The sequence below is a fragment of the Ambystoma mexicanum genome, chromosome 2p (assembly GCF_040938575.1).
Source record: "Ambystoma mexicanum isolate Mex_15411 chromosome 2p, UKY_AmexF1_1, whole genome shotgun sequence".
Taxonomy (NCBI): domain Eukaryota; kingdom Metazoa; phylum Chordata; class Amphibia; order Caudata; family Ambystomatidae; genus Ambystoma; species Ambystoma mexicanum.
The window spans coordinates 1,120,512,383-1,120,533,502 of record NC_090923.1 but is presented as its reverse complement, the minus strand read 5'-3'; the positions used below and the strand labels follow the sequence as shown (position 1 = coordinate 1,120,533,502).

Below are 21,120 nucleotides of genomic sequence, written 5' to 3'. Positions count from 1 at the left end.
AACTCGATCTGGTGGACCCATCGCAGAAACACATAGTGGCCTACGCCAGCCCCAGCCTATCCACCACTGAGCAGGCCTACTTTCAGGCGGAGAAAGAGGGGCTTGCCGTCATCTGGGCGTGCAAGCACTTCCATCTGTTTCTGTATGGGAAACCTTTTCGGGTCATCACAGACCATCGGGCCCTACTGTTCCTGTACGGCAATCCCCAAGCCAAAATGCCTCAACGAATCGCCCGGTGGGGGTTAAGGCTACAAGATTATGCTTTTGACATCATCCACAGACCGGGGGAAGGTGAGAATCCAGCCGACTTCCTGTCGAGACGACCACGGGGGGAAAGCATGCCAGAGCCATCGGTGGCTGATAGGTACTTGAGATACCTTGTCCATCAGACCACACCAGAAGGATTCAATATGGAGGAACTCGCCAGAGAGACAGAGAATGACCCAGCCTACCGCATCATCTGCAAGGGACTAAAATCCGGACAGTGGCGAAGAGCCAAAGAAAAAGGGAAAGTTGCTGGAGGCCAAGTAGAAGAAGACGTGGAACGACTGTTACTGGTGAAGGATGAACTGGCATTGTCGGAAGACCACCTGCTTTTAAAGGACTGCAAACTAGTGATCCCTGAAGCCATGAGGACAAAGGTCATTGATTTGGCCCATGAAACCCACATGGGCATGGTATCCACCAAACGAATGCTCCGCCAAAAGGTATGGTTTCCCCACATGAACACCTTAGTAAAGGCTGCCCTAAGAGCGTGTCCCACATGCTGCCTCATTACACCCAATCAGCATCCAGAACCACTGCTCATGTCAGAGCTCCCACAGAGAATATGGGAGGGTGTCGCAGCCGATTTCTTTGGACCCATAGAAGGCGGAAAATATGTCTTAGACGTGATGGACGAGTACTCACGATACCCTGAAGTGTGACTTATATCGTCCACAGCTGCTCATCATGTTATACCAGCTCTCGATCACATGTTCTCGGCATATGGGGTGCCAAAGGTACTCAAAACAGACAACGGGGCTCCATTCTGCAGACATCATTTCGCCCAGTTCGCAGAGTACCTCGGGTTCCATCACAGGAAAATCACACCCTTGTGACCTCAAGCCAACGGGATGATTAAACGAATTATGCCAATCTCAAACGAGCTCTGAAAGTCGCACACCTAACCGGGCAACCATATGAGCAATTGCTGAACCAGCTCATGAGAGACTACAGAGGGACACCCCCACAGCACGACGGGGAAGACTCCCGCGGAGCTAATGTTTTGGCGAAACACACAAACACGCCTCCCTCAAGCCGAGGCGATCAGCCCGCGTCCCATCCTAGACCCGGAAGTCAGAGAGCGTGATGAAGCAGCCAAAGCCCTGATGAAAGAGTACGCTGACACCCGCAGGCGGGCGAAGAGTTCTCACATCGAAGTAGATGTCGTGGCCGTGCGTCAACTGATAACCCACAAGCACACTGCTGCGTTCAATGAAGAACCTCTTCTGGTCACACAAAAGAAAGGGTCCATGATCACCGCTCACGGCTCCGGAGGATCTGTCACGAGAAATTTCTCACACTTCAAAGAACTCCTGCCAACAGGAGCTCGCCGTTTGAATGGAAGAGTACAGGCTTCCCTGGACTGAGTCTGATGAGCCCTACCTCGGAGACCAGTGGGACTCGGATGAATCAGAGCAGGGCGAAGGACAGGGAAACGCTGAGGTCGGAACAGCGCCAAGACCCAGTCCTGCCCGACCGCAGCGAGCCCGGAACAAGCCTCGTCGATGGATTGAGGAAATGGACTAGAGGCTCACCAGACCGCCGCCTGTTGCGAAGAGTTTGGTAACTGTTTAAAAAAGGGGGAAGATGTCACGTTGACGTCCCCATGACTACAGGGGCGGGAGGAGCGGGGAGCAGGAGGAGGAACGGGAAGTGACGGAGGGAAGGGGGCAGGATGGGAAGGGCAGTTGGAAGTTGTTAGTTAATAAAGACGGACGTGTATCCTGAGCTCCGTGTCCGTGCCTCATTGCTGCGCCATGCGTTTTACCCCGCGCTAGGCCACAACAGGAACCTTAAAGCTGGTGCTCGCCAGGAGTAAGTTAAAGATCTTGCAGCCCTGCCCGCCGCGGATGCTGAGAAAGGTAACACTTGGAATGCGGCGGGGCGGCAGGCCTGCGGCCAACTGCCGCAACGCCTTGGCGCCAGCAGCAGTCAGTGATCCCAAATCACTGGGAGCGGCAGGGCTGGGCGAGGCCGCCTCGGCCCTGCCTGCTCCCTCCCAGTGATTTGTATTACTCACTCAGCACCTCTCTCCGCCGTACGCCGCCACAAGTCTGCAAAGGAGTGTGTGATGCGGTATGGCCCGTATGGGCTAGCTTTAGGTGAACGGGCAGCTACACTGAGCTGGCAGGTGTCCTGAGTCCGGGCTAGCTTTGAAATCAATAATTGTAAATCTCTCTTACTCTGCCTATTGATTTGACTGTGCCGTTGAGTTCCGAACGTTTCTCCATCGAAAGTTGTCATAAAGCCGCAATAGTTTTATGAATCACACTGGCTGGGTGACCCCTGCCCGGAGCACGAGCTGCAATAACCAATTGCCAGCCAGTCAATAAAGCCCTGCCTGGGGAGACTGACAGATGATGGCCCCCTGTATCTGCGCGCATCGTCTCGCGCTGCAGCCTGCAGTCTGAATTTAAGGTCATTATCTCCCCATTCTGCGGAGGCCATCGGGCGCCGGGAGAGAGCATGGATTTTCTGCTCTGTAAGGGGCCACGAGCCTCCATTGTTGGCCCACAGTGGCAATTTCCAACCCATCAACCCGATGTTGTGGGAAGCGGAAGAGGTGCTCCTGGGAGTGCATGGGGTGACATCCTACGGCACCCCTGCACAGCACATCACAGCACCTGCTGATGTGGGACTCGGTGGAAGTGCTGCTGGTAATGCATGGTATGGCATCCTATGGTGGGGTACTTGGGATCCCAGGCCCCCCTGCGCTCCTACCCAGCACAGCACCTGTTCAGAATGTATGATCCTTTGGGGGTTTATTTTAATTAGAGGTTAGATTTATGTGTACTTGGGTGTATGTTTAATATCTTTTAAAGGATGTCCATGTTTGATTAAACCTATGCCGCTACAGAGCTCCGACACGCTTTACATATTACTTGATAATGAATTATGCGTAATTTTGGATGTGTGTGTGTGAGTGAATGTGTTCTTTATAAATGTATTGTTAGGATTATGTATTGTTGATTATAAATCGCAGTGCGCTGCTAGTTTTTTTCCTTCATTGTATGTGATTGATTCAAGTGCCTTTCTGGAGAATTAAAACGTAGAAACACTTGTGTACAGACAGGGGCATTATAAATTACTTATCATGTATCAATTCAAATAGCTGCTTGCATTGCATACTGTTTCGAGATGGCTCGCCATTTTTGTGTATGTTACTGGTGATGCATTGGTCCTGAGTTTTATGATTAATAGGGAAACAAAAAGTCCCACGACATGCATTGAGAGGGCAAAGGGGAGCGCATTTCACTGAAGGACACGCACAGTGCTTATAACCTGATTGGCTAAATGCAGACCAGGTTAAGACATTTTTATTACACCAGTAACATTTACAGCTCAAATGCTCAAAAGTGCAAAGTTTGATGTTAAGGCTTCATTAAAGCGAGCTCAAAGAGTTCCCATTGGAATGTGTTTTGGGCAAGGAGGGGCAAGAACAGGGTTGGGGATTAGCATGGCAATGGGCAGTCGCTTGCACTCCGAATGCCGCTGGACCCGCCTCCGCCAAGCCACCCGTACATGCAGTCGACCACCCACCATCTTATGCAAAAATATCACTTGCCAGTACATCACATGTGCAGGCTACTGCCCATATGCAACCAGAAGCATGGCACACAGCACGAGACCAGGCCCCTCCATCATGAACTTCACCTGCAAAGTCGTCAATTGACGCGATTCACAGATGATGGATTGAGGGCCACTTTTTTTGAGGGGTGGGGTGGCCCACTTTTTTGAGGCGAGGGATGGGCCACTGTTTTTTGGGTGTCTGGGCCTATTTCTTGTCCTATTCCGACCCTGGTTATACTTACACGTGCACATATGTAATGTTGAAAATGGTGCAAACAATGCTTGCACAAAGTCATGCTGTACATGCCAGTGACGACGACAGCAACACAAAATGGAGGAGGCACCCCGATAACCCGGGCAGTGTCCTCCTTGGGACGAAGGGGAGGCGCGACCGGGAAAGCACGACGAAAATGAAGAAAAGCCCACGAAGGGCAACAATGGAAAGGGGAGGGGCTACCTCTTTATAACGGGCAGGCTCCTCACTGCAGGCAGCATCCAGCCTTGGCAGTAGGACGCCTGCCCGCCAACCAGGAAGAGGACTTCGTTTTCCCACCCACCCTACAAACAGGGCAAAGCAGAGAGGCCTGGTCGTTGACGTCGCAGGACGACAAGGTGGAGTGGCGGTGTTTGGGCAACCAAGCACAAGAGACAGACTCCGGGTGAGCCAGGAGAAAGCCGGAAGGGTCTTCGCTCTTCTCAGACCAGCGCCCCTTGGGAGCCTAAGCGGCAGGGGCGTCTGGGGGGAACAAGGGCTCAGCTTCCACCAAGGAAACAGCACTCTCCCCGTCCAGGAACACCTGCAGGGGCAGGAGAGGCTCGGACGCAAAGGGTTGGGAGAATTGGGCCTATATTGACTCTTTGGAAAGAAGGGGGAAGCAAGTTATTTGGACACGGAGCAGTCGCCGCATCTTATCTGCGGAGTTATTTCCACTAATGTGTGCAGTGTGGTTTTTATGATATTGTAGAAAATAAATCTGTGGCCTTTTTATGCCAAAAACAAAGCAAGACTCATTCTACATATTTCTGGGGGGGGGGGGCAATGAGCTATTGCTATGTGATGGGTCCAAAATGGACGGATGCCCGGGTTATGCACAAACAAAAGTAAAATGATCCTGGATGGATGGAAAATATACGGTGGTAATGAAGCGCTGCACGAGCCAGCGGGTCAGGGCCTTCACTGGGAAAGCTGCTGAAGTGTGTAAGGACCCTGCCTGCTGCTGACTGCCTCTAACTCTGAGGCTGAAGGTGGCAAGTTCCACAGAGCCTTTCTAGTTGTGCGGAGCAACGATTGTTGCCACATTTCCTGTCTTTGCTCTAATGTCAGAAACTCCCAAACACAGCGGACAGGAGTCAGAGCTATTAATGGGGTCAAGCCCACAAAATGCGCAGCGTCTTCACTTTCGGATGCTGAAAAGAAAGGTATTCAAATGAAATCAAGGCCGCTCGGTACTGGGCCTTTGCACACATCTGTTGCCCAGAAGATCCGGCTTGAATTCCCATGCCCCCCTGCCCCCGCAGGTAGAAGGCCCAGAGGCATAAGGTGGGAGGGAGGCATGTAGGAAGGGAGTCCACCCCTCCCCCCCACAAGGAAATGGGCGACACCAAAAGGCGCATTTCCTTTGGCACATAGGTGTGCCAGGAGGCGCTCAGGAGGGAAAAGACAAAGGCGACCCAGGCAACTGGGCGCCCAGGTCGGGAAAAGATCCCAGCCCCTGACACCAAGATCTAAGAACCCCCTCCCATCCGGATGGATGGGAGGGCATAGGTCCTTTGTTGTAGCAAGAAGTGCTACCTGCCCTCAGGCCGATTTTGGCCTATACCTAGGGCAGGCAGGGACAGCCCGTCTTCCGATCATCGTCCCTAGTGGCACAGTGGCACGGTGTACGGCTCCAGCGAGAGCAAGCGCACAGGTACACAAGAACAACCTCCCACCCACCTGAAGGGGGGCAAGGGAACATAGACACCATCAAAAAGGACTCATTGGACGCATACAAACAATGGAAAGTGGAAAACGCCACAAAGCCCGAGACGCCTCGCAAAGAGGCAAATGAAAGAAGGTCCAAAACGCTTAAAGAAGGGCTGAAAATGCGACACACAAGAGGCAATGTAAAAGAAAGTTGAAGGAAAAAAGGACAGAAGCAAGTGACAAAGCTAAAGTATGAAACGGCTCAACGCCGGGTCTTAAGAAGTGCGACAGGGAACAGCCTTGAGTTGGCCCTATGTTGGAGCAGGGTCCCCCGCTCACCTGATCCCATGTTCTCCAAATTGTTTATACCATTTCTGTTTTTTGTTGGTTGGTTTTTTATGGATAGCTTATTGTCTAATCAATCTTGTGGCCGAATTTTCCACCTTACCTGTCTCGGGACTCATTATTGTACACGATGACCAGGTAGAATACGTGCCGGAATAAGGTGGTTTGTTCCTTTTAAACTGACACACCTGCACAGCTTCCCCACACTAAAACACTTAACACTTCCAGGCTTATTGTGCGAGTCGGGCCCAAAGAGCCGCGAGTAATAGGAAAACGGTTGTTATAAACTGGAAACAGAGACTTGGATGAGATAGCTCAGTGAGCTAAGAGCTTGCTTCAGGGATCTTTGTGCAGCTTACAGCCAGGGGCGCCGAATACGCGGGTGCCCTGGTGGACCGGGAACCCGCCGACAGAATGAAGTCGGGGCTGAGCACCCGCCCCGGGCCGCAGAGAAGAGACGCAGTATTGATGGCCCTTTGTTCCATCCATACCGTGTCTCACTCTGGCTGCCCGGGTAAAAGCCGGGTAAAAAAACGATGTTTAGAATTGAGGGACAGGTGCAAAGCAAGAGGATCTTGCTTTGCATCTGTCCCTCAATTTCTAAAAATCGTTTTGGGTTGGGTATACTTCTACTTCTGTGCACGGGTGCACAGATGTAGAGGTACACCCAACCCAAAACGAATTTGAGAAATTAAGGCACAGATGCAAAGCAAGTCTGTCCCTCAATTTATAAAAATCGTTCTGGGTTGGGTTTATTTGTTCATCTCTGTACCCCTCTTGGCAAGAGGGGTGCACCGATGTAGAGGTACACCCAACCCAACACGATTTTTAGAAATTTAGAAATTGAGGCACAGATGCAAAGCAAGTCTGTCCCTCAATTTATAAAAATCGGTTTGGGTTGGGTGTACCTCTACATCTGTGCTCCCCTCTTGCATTGCATCCATTGCATCTGCGGAGGGAGGAGGCAGGGGGCAGGGAGAAGGCAAATGAGACTCTTTCCGTGTCTCTGAGTGTGCACATGGTGAGGGTGAATGCTATGGGCCGGGAACAGAGGTGTTGAGTGAGGCAATTCCCCTGGATTCTAAGGAAGGAAACAGCGTGAGGGGAGGCAGGGGGTTAGGTGGGATCACCTTCTTGGGGGGCTTGGCAGGGGGGGAGGTGTAGAATGTGATAATTTGGCATTTTGAAGACCACACAAATCGGCCAAAATAAATCAGTATTTTTTGTATTTGTTCTTCAAAATGCGGAATTATCATATAGAACCCAGTATGGACCTTGCCATACTGTTATCCTTGTTCGGTGTAATACCATTCAATGGGACAGTAGTCGCAGGGCCTAATGGTGCTGAGCTAATGGCCTTCTATAGAGACAGTAACAGCACTTCTCAGCAGAGCTGTGTAATCTGTATGAGCCAGCACTTTCTAGTAGAGCTGCCATATTTGAAATGGGGCCATGCAGGTACGCCTCAGTTAGCTCGCTATACTCTTGATGGGGTAGTACTGCTGTTTCCCCAACAGGGCTTCTATAATTGTTGAATCTTCTCAGCGGTAACACTATGCTTTTGTTGAGGCAATGCTAGTTCATTTTAGTGGGGCTGCTATACTTTTGTTGAGGCAATGCTAGTTCATCTTAGTGGGGCTGCTATACTTTTGATGGGACAACATCAGCACTTCTCAGTTGAGCTGCTACACTCTTACAAGGCTTAGCACTTCTCAGCCGATTTATTTATTTTTATTGGTTAATTATAATGCACGTAATACCTAGAGGTTTCTAAGCGCGGACCGAGGGATCGGACCTGTGTTGCGCGAACCGAGGGATCGAACCTGTGTTTCTCCATGTCGTCTTGCGTCCAAGGCGAGCATGTTGCCCCTGAGCTATCCTCCTGAAGATCTGAAGTACTTTTAATGATACAGAACCAGAACTATTGAGCAAGTCTGATATCATCTTCATTATCATCAGAATAACTCAACACTGTCGTAGTTATACAAGAGCTAATATATTTAAAGGGATGTAATTACTCAGAATGTAGCAGCACCATTCAATAACCCGGAGTGCTTAAGCATAGTTAATGTGAACATACTGCACTTCTAACCATTGGGACAGTACTGCCACTTCTCACAGAGGCTTCTACAGCTTTTATGGGGGCAGCACTGATCCAGCCTACTGGACAGCTTCACTTTTAATGGCACTTCTCAATAGGACTGCTATACTTACATAGGAAATGACCAACACTACCCTGCAGGGAATTGCATACTCTTGATGCCACTGAAGCAGCACTTCCACAACTGCTTTATTTTTAATGCGTGTACTTTCAGCCACTCTGATTTACAATTACACAGACCGAATTGTCATTTCTCAGCAGGACTGCAACACTATACCATTGTGTTCTGTATGTTGAGTACTTCTTCACCCCAAATGTGGATTCATGGCACTCTCCCAGTGTCTAAATAGTAGATCTGTCTACATTCAATTGGCAACAGGCATGTCCCGAGCTGCCTGCTGTCCATAAGCTGACAATCAGGATGTTGGAAGCCGCCATGGGGCAAGAGATAGAAGGCTTGTGCCCGTAAGATATAAGAATATATAATTGTCTTCCCAGATGGCAGACTGACTCCATTAATATACATGGGGTCACTGAGATGACCAAGAGTGACCTGTACATTAAGTTGTGAGATTACCAGCAACAGGTGATACTATGCTCCAAGGAGTGAGGTGCCCCCTCAATATATCACACTGTTTAAAGGTTTGAGACCCATACTGAATGCTTGCCCAAAGAGACTTGGCCAGAATTTCACACTGAAGAAGTGAGCATGTGATCCGGGGTCTGCAGCCCACACACACACAGGGGATTCCCATGCTCCCACTTGCAAGATTTGCACCAAATTAGTGAGATTGTGCTCCAAAGTAGGAGGCACATGCACAGTCTTTGCTCTGAGGTTTGACACACTCACAGGATGGGCTGGCGTTTCGTTCTCCCATCCTACTTGTGTTGCTCTGCCTTTTGAGGGCTACTACAACCTGGATGATTATAGAGGGGTGGTGTAGGGGCAGTGATGGCCTACTGGAATGAAACTGGAAGGCTGAAACCTCCTTCTTACTTGACTTTAGTATATGCAGTACAAGCTAGCCAATGTTTACACCGTTCTGCGCCCCACCCCCTTGCACCAATTTGACGACTACGTGCAAATTGCAAATGCGGTCATATAACTGCCGGTGATGTCACTTCCTACATTTGGGCCCCCTCCCTTCCCCCCCAGGAATTCATAAATCGGCTCCCCTGCCTACAGCCATAGTTTGAGTTCCCGGCAGGGCTGACTTTGCCATCCTCCTTCAAGGGTTAAGACATTGAGTACCACTGAAATGTGTAATACACCTGTCATTAGACCGATCAGAAGCAGAAGGGATCCTGCATGAAGCTTACAGTCAAGAGTACTCTTTTGCATCAAAGAAAATAAATTCTCCAAGCAAGGGTTGTTTCTGCTGTGGCAGAAGTCGCAACAGAAACTCGGACGTTCTGCAGCAAGACTGCCGATGCGTTTATTTCTTGTCTTGGCTAGTGGGGGAACAAGGAGTTATGACAGTAGGAGGTCCTATTTACATCTTTCAGGTAACTGCAGCACCCTATGGTCCATTTTACTGCTAGGCTTCTAGGCTTCTGGGGGGGCGGGGGCTCTTGTGTTTTTTCAGACCACGTAAGCCAGAAAATGGAGATGGTTGGCCATGTGCCAGTGCTGGGCCATCTTAAGCTCTTTTGGGCCCACGGCACAGACACCTTTCAGGTCCCCTCCGCTGAACCAAAGGAATTAAGGGATCCAAGAATATCTGTTTGCGTCCCCTCGTTGCAATCGCAACATAAAGCTTCATATGTCACCCACAGTAATCAAAATACCTAAGGGTACCCCCTGTTAGTCCCCTTACCCTCTTTATTTTATTTGTATTTATTTATTACTTTTATAAAGCGTACAAACAGCCCGTGGGCATCAAGGCGCCGTTACAAAAACCAGTTACTTGCATTAACATGAAAAAAGGACAACATTAGATTGACAAATGGTTTGCATATACATTAATTCGGGACTCGTTAGACAAACAATCATGTTTGGAGGGCTTTCCGGAATACCCAGTACGACGGCTCTGTTCTCAAGGTAGGAAGTAAGGAGTTTAACTGATTAGCAGTGATGTACGGGAAGCTCTGGCCACCAGCTTTCGATCGTCTGATTTTTGGCTATAGGAAATGGTGACCATAAGGGGTCCTATTTGGCCTAGATGATTGGGCTCTGGTGATTTTCTGTGAAAGGTAGGGAGGAGCCGTGTTGGACAGACACTTATGAGTAATGGACATGGTTTTGAAAATAATCCGTTCATAGATTGGGAGCCAGTGAGCTGGTCTCCTGGCTTCCGATATGTGTCCCTGTTTAGGAATGTTCAGGGCTGCTCTAAGGGCGTTATTTTGAATGACTTACATTTTCTGGAGGTACCAGCGAAGTGGATGTTAAAGTAGTCGAGCCTGGCACCAATAACTGTTGTGCTATGGTGAGGCAGCTATCGGTTGTTAGGAAGGGTCTTCAGCCATTTAGTAGTTTGGTGGTGTAAACTGCGGTTGATGCAATAGCGTTCACCTGGTGGGACAATGAGAGGGTGGCGTAAAGGTATATGTCTAGCGTCTTCACATGGGAAGATACAGGGACCAGGCTGAATATTGATCATTGAGTTTTGGTTGAACCACAGGGGGGTCCTACTAGTGGGATCTCTATACAGGCCTGAATGGTGGAGTATGCAGCATTGAGGGTGCAAGACTCATAATTAATAGACAGAGGGAGGAGAATTTAAGTATCATCGGCGTAGTTGGTGTAAGCTATGCCGATAGAATCCAGAATATCAAAGTGGGGTCTGGTGAAGATGTAGAGCGTGGGGGATATACACGAGCCTTGTGGTACACCACACGTGATAGGTGTAGCTAGGGCACTGGCGTTCTCTGCAAACACTCTCATGGCTCTCCCCTCTAGAAAGGATGCAATTCTTAAGGTGGCTTCAGGTGCAAAGTTTGCTGCAGTGTTGCGGTGGTGGCCTAGAATTCTGTGGCTAACTAGGTCAAATGCCTCTGATAGGTGAAGGAGGAGGAGGGCCGGCTGCCCCTCATCCCTGATCGCATCAATCTGGTTCTTCAAATCCAGCAGCGCTGATTCCGTGTCATGTCCTGGACGGAAGCCAGCACTGGTGTTTTTTTTAATGAGTGGAAGTACCCAAGCTTCCTTGAGGCTGGAAGGCATTATCCCTGCAGAGAAGGAGACATTGATGAAGGCGGTGATAAACAGTGCTGACTTCAGAGCAGTCTTTGATGATGGAAGCAGGACACACATCCCCTTTGCGCCTGTATGGTTTTAGACTTTTTAATATGGCAAGGACTTCGGCTTCAGTGATCTTGGGCGAAGTGTGCAGGCTGGCTTGATTGGTGAGGATTTATTTTGTTAAGGGTGCCGATTTTCATGAGCATGGCCGTTTGGACATTGGTGCACCAAGCTTTGTCCTTGATCAGGGACGGGGGGGGGGGTTGTGAGGATTTCAAGTTCCCTGAGGATGGTGAAAATCTCTCTAGTGTCGTATTTAGCATTATAGGCAGAGGATTTGGCTGAGATGATAGCTTGTTTGTATAGCTTGGAGACTTCAGTCTACTCAAGCTGCAAGGAGTTGGACGTATTTTTTTTTCCAAGTTGTTTCCGCCAGGCATTTTCTACTCCTGAGTTCAAAGAGGTCTGGGGTAAACCAAGAATTAGTGTCTGGCAAGTTTGACTTTGCCGAGAGCTAATGGGGCAATGGTGTTTACAGCTGATATTAGGGCCACGGCATAGAGGTCTGCCAGAATAGTAGGGTCCTTTAAAATAAGGCGGGTTTAGGTTTGGCGAGTCTAGAAAGGGTAGGATGCCTTCCTTGGTGAGCTTGTGGGAACTATGTGCCAACGCGGGTGGTAAAGGTACGGAGCTGGGCTTCCGTTTCTTGAGGTGTGGGATGACAAAATTGATAATATTATGGTCGGACCACAGGTAGGGGGGGGTTGTAACTGATAGAGGTTAAGCAGTTACGGTCTGTGATCCAATCCAGCGTGTAACACTTGGCATGCGTAGGGTTGTTAATTCAGTGTCTAAAGCCTAGAGCTTTGGGTGAACTGGCGACAGACGAGGCCTGGAGGTCCTTGGGGTCATTAAGGAGTAGGTTCAGGTCACCCAGGAGGATGATTTTGGAGGAGACCTTAATATTATCTCCAAGGACGTGGAGAAGATGCTCTTCGAAGTTCAAGGCTGGGCCAGGAGGGCGGTAGATGAGGTGGACAGTGATGGTACTCGTAGGTGAGGTGGACAGTTTCATGGAGAGGATGTCTCCATTCCCTCCTAGGGAGGATTTGAACGGCCTCATGTCGATGGAGTCTTTGGACACAATAGCAACCCCTCCTCCTATAGCATTTGTATGGTCTTTGCAGAAGATGGTATAGCCTGGAGGGACAGCAAGGGAGAGGACTGGCCCGGGTTGCTTCATGCAGCCAAGTTTCGGATATGGCCAGAGTGTCATGGTTCAGAGAGGTGAGGAGGCCATTGATGTCTGGCACATGCGCTGGCAAGGAGCGAGCATTAATTAAAGCACGGTTCAGATAGGTGTTGTTTCCAGTGGGAATGGTGTAGTGTACATTGGGCTTGGTAGGGTTAAGCGTCTTGGTAAGTGGCTGAGCCTGTAGAGCAAGTTGGCTACTTGGTATTAGTACAGTGCCAGAGGTCTCCTGTAGTGAGCAAGGAACGTCTGGTGCATAGCTATCGCCTGTCAAGACAAGGCAATCGGGCAGTGATCCATAGTGAGGGGCAGCATGGTGGGAGCCGGGTACATTTGTCACATAGCAATTGCTTAATAAAGCTGGGCAGTCTGTCATTGATACAGAGTTCAGGGCATCATAAGGTGAACCAGGTACAGTTAATACACAACAGTTACTTTTTAGTGCAGGGCAGTCTGACGATAATTGCAGGTTAGATGCATAATGTGGGGAGCCAGGTCCAATTGGCTCATAGATACTACTATCACTGATTGGCACAGGGCGGTCTGACAATGATGCAAGGTTCAGGGCATCGTGAGGTGAGCCAGGTACAGTTAGCACACAATAATTCCTTTGCATGGCAGAGAAGGGCAGTCTGATGAGAGTGGTGTGGTAGAGACATCCTGGGGGGAACCAAGTAAATTAGACACACAACTATTGACAATTACAGCACAATTGTCTGACCCTGAGGTAGAGACAGTCTTTATTCTTGCTTTTAATCAGAATGATAATAAGTAGCATTTCAGGGGCAGCATTAGCAGTACATGCCATGGATACTTGCATTCTAGCATAGGTACAGGACATTTTTCACCAATAGCCGCCATGGAGAAGGTATACTGGCCATAGTATAAATGCACGACACAGATCGTATGAAAAAGGTGCACATATTCCAGAATAGACCGAGCACTCAGATTAACTGCCTCGCAGACTGCAAAAGTGTTCAGGCATGGATACAGGAGACCAACTGGAAGCAAGGAGAATGCTACACATACCATAGCATACAAAGTGGGTGAAGATTAGCTAGCAGGAAGGTGTCCATGTCCAGACAGACTGAGATTAGAAGAGGGGCATGGTGTACAAGTAGAGTTTCCATAAGGTAGCAAAGAAATAAGTGGCTGTGGTGTGCAATATATCAATGCCCAATATATATTATTTTAGAGGAGGCAACACTACAGTCAGTGAAACCATGAGTGAAGCTGTTTTGAAGATCATCCCCTAAGAACAACATCACTCTGAAGAGTGACACATATGAATGGTTTAGGGACTGCCAACTGGTTAGGCAATACAAGATAAAATGAAATGCCCAGGATCACACATTGATTAAGAGGTGATCCTGGGATTTCCTCCCACTTTGCAATTTCTGCACTTTACTACTTTCTTTTCTAGCACGTACGATGAACTAAAAATAAATTTGATAGAACTGACTTGGAAAGTAGACAGCTAACATGACCATTTTGAAAAACAAAATGTTATAAAAGTGTACTATGCAAAATAGGAATTATCCCAGCTACATTGTCTCCATCATCAAGGTAAGTATACAAGTACCAGCATACTAACTGATGTGATCTTAAATATTACACCTGGGTATCTCTTTTATATTTTAAAGTTTTAAATGTGCCCAAAACACAGGCTTGTGAAATTGTTATTTATAAACATAAACACAAACTTTGAGTTGTACAAAAAAGTAAACCGTTTTTGTGTCAATTGAGCATGAGCAGGCCTTAAGATATGCTTGGCAGAGGGTCTGCCTAGAACCCCTTCCACTGAAATGGCCTACATAAAAAGTCTGATCAGGAAATAGGCTAAACAATGCCACCAGCATGTGAGAAGACAAACCTTTTCAAGAACAGCACAGTAATGTCAGTGATATATGATTTGTCCAGGATCACTTTATCATCTGCTGGCTGAGCCAGGATACAAGCATGAACGCGTTGGTTCCGCAGTCTTGAATTTGAATACCTAATCACCTCTCTGAATAACACGTTATACTACTTGGAGGTGGCTGCCTAGGTTTTACAGGTCTTCATCTGAACAAACCAGTTCCAGACGTTCACCACACTGATCCTAACTTATTTTTTTATAGCAACCACTATATGGACTATCTGGTGCAGGTATATTGCTGATAATAGTGTAGTACCTGTTGTGCTGCAAAAGGTAGTACATATACATTCAAGTTCATCAACTTCAAACATAGAAAAGGATGAGTTGACCTTGCTGGAATTTAGTATTGTAATCTTGCATATGAATACATATCTCTGCAATGAGTGCTTTAACACTCTGAGTTAACTTCTGAACCAGACTGCATTACATTTATCAGCATGCATTTCAACTTTGGCTATTGCACATGATCAATATAATTCTCATCGGAAGGTGAGAACGCTCTGGAGCTGTGTCCTAGTGAATCCAGAATGCATTGCAGGATGAATAGATCGGAGCAGAATGTACTTGTCAACGCCAGACAGGCAATAGGTTTAGAGCCTCAGCAGCACACCATTAAATATCCTGACGGTGCTATTTAAGTTTAGTAAACAATGGGAACTGACTTCTTTAGATCAGGCAGCATTGTGGGGCCCCCTCCAAGGTGGGGGCCCAGGGCGAGTGCCCCCTTTTCCCTCCCTCTGTGCCAGTACTGCTCATTATGCCCATTACCTGTATTTAGCTGGTCTCTAGAACTGTCTTTGCTCTCACAACATATTGGCTACCTTGTGCCTGTCGTTGGCCTTTAGGACTTGTTTTGATGAATTCACCTCTGGCAGTCTTGCTTTGGGAAGCGCCATGCGTATGCTACCCACTGGGAGGACACGAACGCCCTTGCGTTGCACCTTCTTTTCCACTGCTTAGCACTGCCAACCTCCCGGTTCATGGCACAACACCTACCTTCCTGTTCATGGCAACACACCTACCTCCTTGTTCATGGCAACACACCTACCTACCTCCCTGTTCATGGCAACAAGCCGGCCTACATGGTCATGGCAACACACCGACCTCCGTGTTCATTGCAACACGCTAACCTCCAGCCCTCTTGGCCTATGGCCACCCCACCACTGCAATACGTGCGCCCCTGCTGCATGGTAATTGGGCAGGGGGAGGGGCCTGTGGAAAAAAAACAGAAGCCAGTTAGCATTTTTTTTTTATTGTCGTGTTCTTGTGCAAAAACAAGCGTAGTTCAGCTGGTGTGATGTGCTACATTTTTATGTCAAAGAGAGACACTAGGGTCAGGAATAGCATTTAACGGGGAAGTGGGTGGAATCCCGCCGCTGTGGATTTGTCTCTTTAAAAACAAATAGAAAACTAAAAAGACAAGAAGCAAAAATAAACACAATTTAAACTGTGCAAAACCATTGCTTCAATGTTTCACGTGATTATTTTTATTTAAAAAAAAATACTGTCTATTTAGCCATAGGAACATTCTAAACTGACACAATACTCTATAGGAGGCTCGGGTCTGGGACAGTTGTGCTATTCCTCCGGGTAGACTGATAGAACAGGAGTGGCCTCTGGCAAGCAGACACTTCCAGAGTGCACACACTCACTCTATAGGCTTCAGTTTGGCGAGAGGTCCCTCGGGCTCTCGGAATCTTCCAGGCTGTGGTCGAAGGATATCCACGTATCTTAAGTGCATCACACAGAGACAGGTTTTGGGAAGCATGGCCATCTCTGTTCCACAGGCTAGGCCTCTGGTAGCTTGACTGTCCCCACAGGTTACAATGTGCTTACACCAGGCTTGGCAGAGCTGCCCCTCAAAGTACACATCAATCCTATACAGGCCAGTGCTCGCAGGAGTCATTTTTGTTTACAAAGATCTTAAGAATGTGGTCACAGGTGGCGATTTTGCTGCAGTTACACAAATCTTCCTGGCCTCTGACAACTGAGCTATGCCTTGTGTTGCACAGGGCTCCGATCTCGTACCTTACCCCGACCATGTAGGCCTGACTCAGCTGAGGTGAATCTTACAGGGTCCACACAGAAGCAGCACCTTCAAGATTACACAGACCCCCGAGGCTCTCGCCAGAGACACAATGTTTGGTAACTTTCTTTAATCAGACATTGTGTCACCAGTGGCGTTGCTAAGGGGGATCTGGGGGGGCCAGCCCCCCCCCCCTGTGAAACCCTGTGCCCCCCATGTGCCCCCCCTACCTAAGAGAGCAGTGACCATGTTCTCCCCTTACTTTTGTCTGTGCCCCCCCTACTTTTGTCTTTGGCCCCCTCTGTGCCCCTCCTAAATTTGATTCCTGGTGACGCCACTGTGTGTCACACAAGTGCCTATACTGTGGCGCGCCTCTTTGGTTTGTGAGTGTGTGTGCGGCGCTATCTGTTTTCTTTACTGTCCCTCTCAGTGGATTTTGGACCCTGAAGAATATCAGTAACCCCTATGTCCTGTGTCCATGACATGATTGGCTTTCTCAAAACTTCCCAGACCCACAGTTCCTGGCATAAGTCTAACTTTGGCAGTGCTCAGAGCCCCCAGCCACATACTGCTCTCGATTGATTTCCAGGAGAAAGGGGGACCCGGGACATGGGAGTGAGTGTCACTATCAACGCAAGTGCAAATGGCACCAGTGTGGCATGAGTGTTCGCTATTCGGAGTCCCTAATTCATTATTGAATCCCGGCCAGGTGCAGCAGGGAGCCTGCCGCCTCCTGGGCCTCGCTGTCCACCTCCACCAGGCCCATGGCCTCGATGCACCAGTCCAGCCGGCTTCCGCTGTGGTCGGCAAAGACCAGGAGCTCCAGGCAGCCGCCATTAGCGGGCATGCCCTGGCCCGTGGGGGCCTGCAGCTGCGCAGGGGCCGCTGGCACCACCTGGATATTCAGGATGCTGTAATTGTGGTCCGCCCGGTGGTACTCGGCGAGCCATATTGCGTCGTCCTGCTGCCCACTCCCGCCTCCACCTGTGGGGGAAGAGAATGAGAAACCGCTGTCACTGGCGGGAATGGCGCATCGCTGTTGTCATTTTCAAGCAGCTGAGACAATATTCTGTTTGACGTGTTAAAGAAAGTGGAAGGGCGTGTTCTGAAACTTTTAACTAAAACCAGTGGAGATTTGTCCGACACTTTCACTCCAGTAGCATCCGTGACGTACAAATATAAGAGATGGAGGATGTTCCGCTTCCGTGACGGACCATGTTTAGATCGGTGCCCTGAATGGATGTTTGTCAGCTTGCTGTCCCTGCACCCACACAGCCAGCCTCACCACTGCCACAGTGTGGGTTCCCATGGAAACCTCCGTTGCTAAGGCTCATATTGCTCCTTTAAAGAAAGAAGTGAATAAAAGCATCTGCCTGACCCTGGCTGGCTATGAGGGGACGATGTGTGGCCACGGCAAGGCATTTGTATGTGTGTTTAGCATGGCGTGCCAATTTATTCCGTGTGTCTGTTGCGTAGCAGAGCAGTGCGTTTTTAATTCTGTTATCATTTAATTGCTTTGTGAATTTGAACCTGTTTTAATGCCACGCTGGCTGAGCCTATGCTTGTATTTTTATTAGCACACGGGAAACGTTGGCCAGCCAATCGGCTGCTCCAGAACGCAGGCCTATCTACTGATCTAATCCTGTGTTCCATGCCACTATCTTTTGGGTGCTTTGGGTTGCAGTGTTTGGCCTTGCCCTGGCTCCCTGCCTTCCCTTCCTGTTGCCTCCCAATGCTTGCCCCACTCACTGCTCTAGACCCTGTGGCCAACCCTTGCCCTTGTTAAAGGCCCTCAATTCCCTGGGGTCCATTTAGATGGGCCAAGGGCGTTACCACACAGTAAAGCCCTTTTGTTTTAATTCATGTTCATGGATTCACTGTCTGGAGAAAGCTAATCACTAGTGTGGTTGAGGAGTGCATAGTTGGAGTACAGACTCCTTCTTTGCTTGATCTCTTTGGTGTGGTTGAGGAGGGCATGGTTGGAGTACATACTCATTATTCGCTTGATCTCTTTGGTGTGGTTGAGGAGGGCATGGTTGGAGTACAGACTCCTTCTTTGCTTGATCTCTTTGGTGTGGTTGAGGAGGGCATGGTTGGAGTACATACTCATTATTCGCTTGATCTCTTTGGTGTGGTTGAGGAGGGCATGGTTGGAGTACATTCTCCTTCTTTGCTTGATCTCTTTGGTGTGGTCGAGGAGGCCATGGTTGGAGTACATACTCGTTATTCGCTGGATCTCTTTGGTGTGTTTGAGGAGGGCATGGCTGGAGTACAGACTCCTTCTTTGCTTGATCTTTTTGGTGTGGTTGAGGAGTGCATAGTTGGAGTACAGACTCCTTCTTTGCTTGATCTCTTTGGTGTGGTTGAGGAGGGCATGGTTGGAGTACATTCTCCTTCTTTGCTTGATCTCTTTGGTGTGTTCGAGGAGGGCATGGTTGGAGTACATATTTATTATTCGCTGGATCTCTTTGGTGTGTTTGAGGAGGGCACTGCTGGAGTACATACTCCTTCTTTGCTTGATCTCTTTATGCTTTTATGTTTGGGGGAGAATTTGTTAAGTGCCACTGTTTATCCATTGGTGTTTCCTGTGTTCAAACAGCAGAGAGAGGACATGGATAGGGGAAATTATGACAAAGTCCGTAATAACGCCGAAATGGAAGATGTTATGAGAAGTAGCACACTGTTTGCAACGGAATCGTACCAAAATGTCGCCCTCATTTGTGCGCCCCCGCAGTCACTGCAACTTTGGAGGTGCACAAAATGAGGGTGACATTTACTGCACCCAAGCAGAGCAGGGGTTGCAGGGGTGTCCCCAGCTCTACTTGGGTGCCATAACGGGAGTGGGGGTTGCAGGGGTGTTCCCCGCTTACCATTTTGTTAAGTGGGGGACATGTAAGAAAAAAAAAGAAAAGCACCCTGTGGCGTCAGATCTAAACCACGTTAGTGGGAGGAGCTGATGCCGCAGGGATAGCAGGGTGCAGGTGGCACACACAGAAGTGTGCCTCCGTGAAGGTAAGCAGGCCGGGGGAAGCGAGAACAGTGATCTATATGATCACTGCGCTGCGCCTTATCTGGCATCAGCATTTTCAGCCATCACAGTTATGGGCGGCGCAGTGATCACATAGATCCGTTTGCAAGCACAAGCCATTCTCTGTCGGCTCTAAGAACTAAGGCTGTCCTAGGTCTGCGAGCAGTTGCTCAGTAATAAATTCGGGGTGCATCCAGAATGGAAGGGGGTGCTGAATTAGGTCATGTACTTGACAGTAGGTGGATGCAGCAATGTGGACTACTTGTAAGCATCTAAGGCAGTGGTCTTCAAACTGTGGGGCTGGCCCTGCTGGGGAATGCCTGATTTTAATAGAAAATGTAAGCAAAATGGCATCTGGGGGGCAAGCAGCAATATTTTTACTGAAGGGGGCTTGGCAACATATTTGCTCAATGGAGGGCTCAGCATAAAAAGGTTTGTATACCACTGATCTAAGGTCACAGGCAGGGCATCCCAGGTACAGGGCGATGCATTAAAGCCTGAATCAGTGGCTGTAACCACCATAGTCTCTGCTTCAGTGGTCAGAAAAGGTACAACATTGCATGGAATTCTTAAATTAGGAAGCAGGAACCGATAACTGAATTAATATGCAGCACTGGTTAGAGGGACCAGGTGAGTTAACACACAGATGTTTCAGCCTGTTGGAGTCAAAATGCATTCAAACAGCCACAGGTTCCCTTTAAACCTGCTAGCACCCATGTTCGAAATACCTTTAACTGGAGCCTAATTTGTCTGGTGGCAGATCTTTTGATAAATCGAAATTAATGATATATCTGCTTTGATCTAGTGGCAGATGAGAAGGTACAGTTAAAACTGCAGAAACCCAGTTTGGCCTGGAAGTTTCACTGACTACGTATGGTGGGCCTTGCCCGGGATGCTCTCTGATCTCTGCTGGGAAGCTCTGACACCTTTCCCAGGAGAACAGGACATTCCTCTTCTAGGTGTGGCTTGAGAGCTAGGAGCTTCAAAGGGGGACCTCTTCAACACAACGGGGAAGCTGCCCCTGGTGGAATAATTACTGGAGTCTTTTTGATCTGAGGCAGACCGGTGATTGGGAAAGGACGGTGTAATTGTAAAGGACCTTCACACTGAGGAAGGGGTCAGCCATCTTGGATTTACCAGCCCCCCACTTACTTCCTGAGATTCTCCCCTGCCCCTTTTTCCTGCCGGCAAGACACTCTGGGAGCGGACATCACAAGGAATAACCCTTGTTACAACAGAAAGGATTGGCCCCTTACAAGAGGGCTGGAATGGACCAATCCATTGGATTGAAGACAAGGATTTCCAAGGAGGGTGCAGACCCTTCTCCCTAACCACTTCTGGGGAGCATTTGCAGCAACCAGCCGGAGGAAAGCCTGCTGAAGTCGCAAGCCCTGCAAGTGTCCCTGGCAACTTTCCTGGCTGTGAAGGGGACAAGACACTCACATTTCCTCAGGGACCTGGATGAAGGTTCCCAGAGTACCCTGAGGACCAAAAGAAGTTGCCTTCGGCTCTTTGCAATTTTGAGC

General features: G+C 48.8%; 1 protein-coding gene across 1 annotated transcript in view; it reads right to left on the bottom strand.

Moving 5' to 3' along the window:
- Positions 1-13,323: 13,323 nt before the first annotated feature.
- The window catches only part of LOC138567181 (forkhead box protein N2-like), a 124,293-nt gene continuing 116,496 nt past the window's right edge, over positions 13,324-21,120 (bottom strand). The window contains exon 5 of the mRNA XM_069645155.1: positions 13,324-17,550. Coding sequence (XP_069501256.1) covers positions 17,258-17,550 — 293 coding nt within the window. The 3' untranslated portion in view covers positions 13,324-17,257. The remainder of the gene's footprint in view (positions 17,551-21,120) is intronic.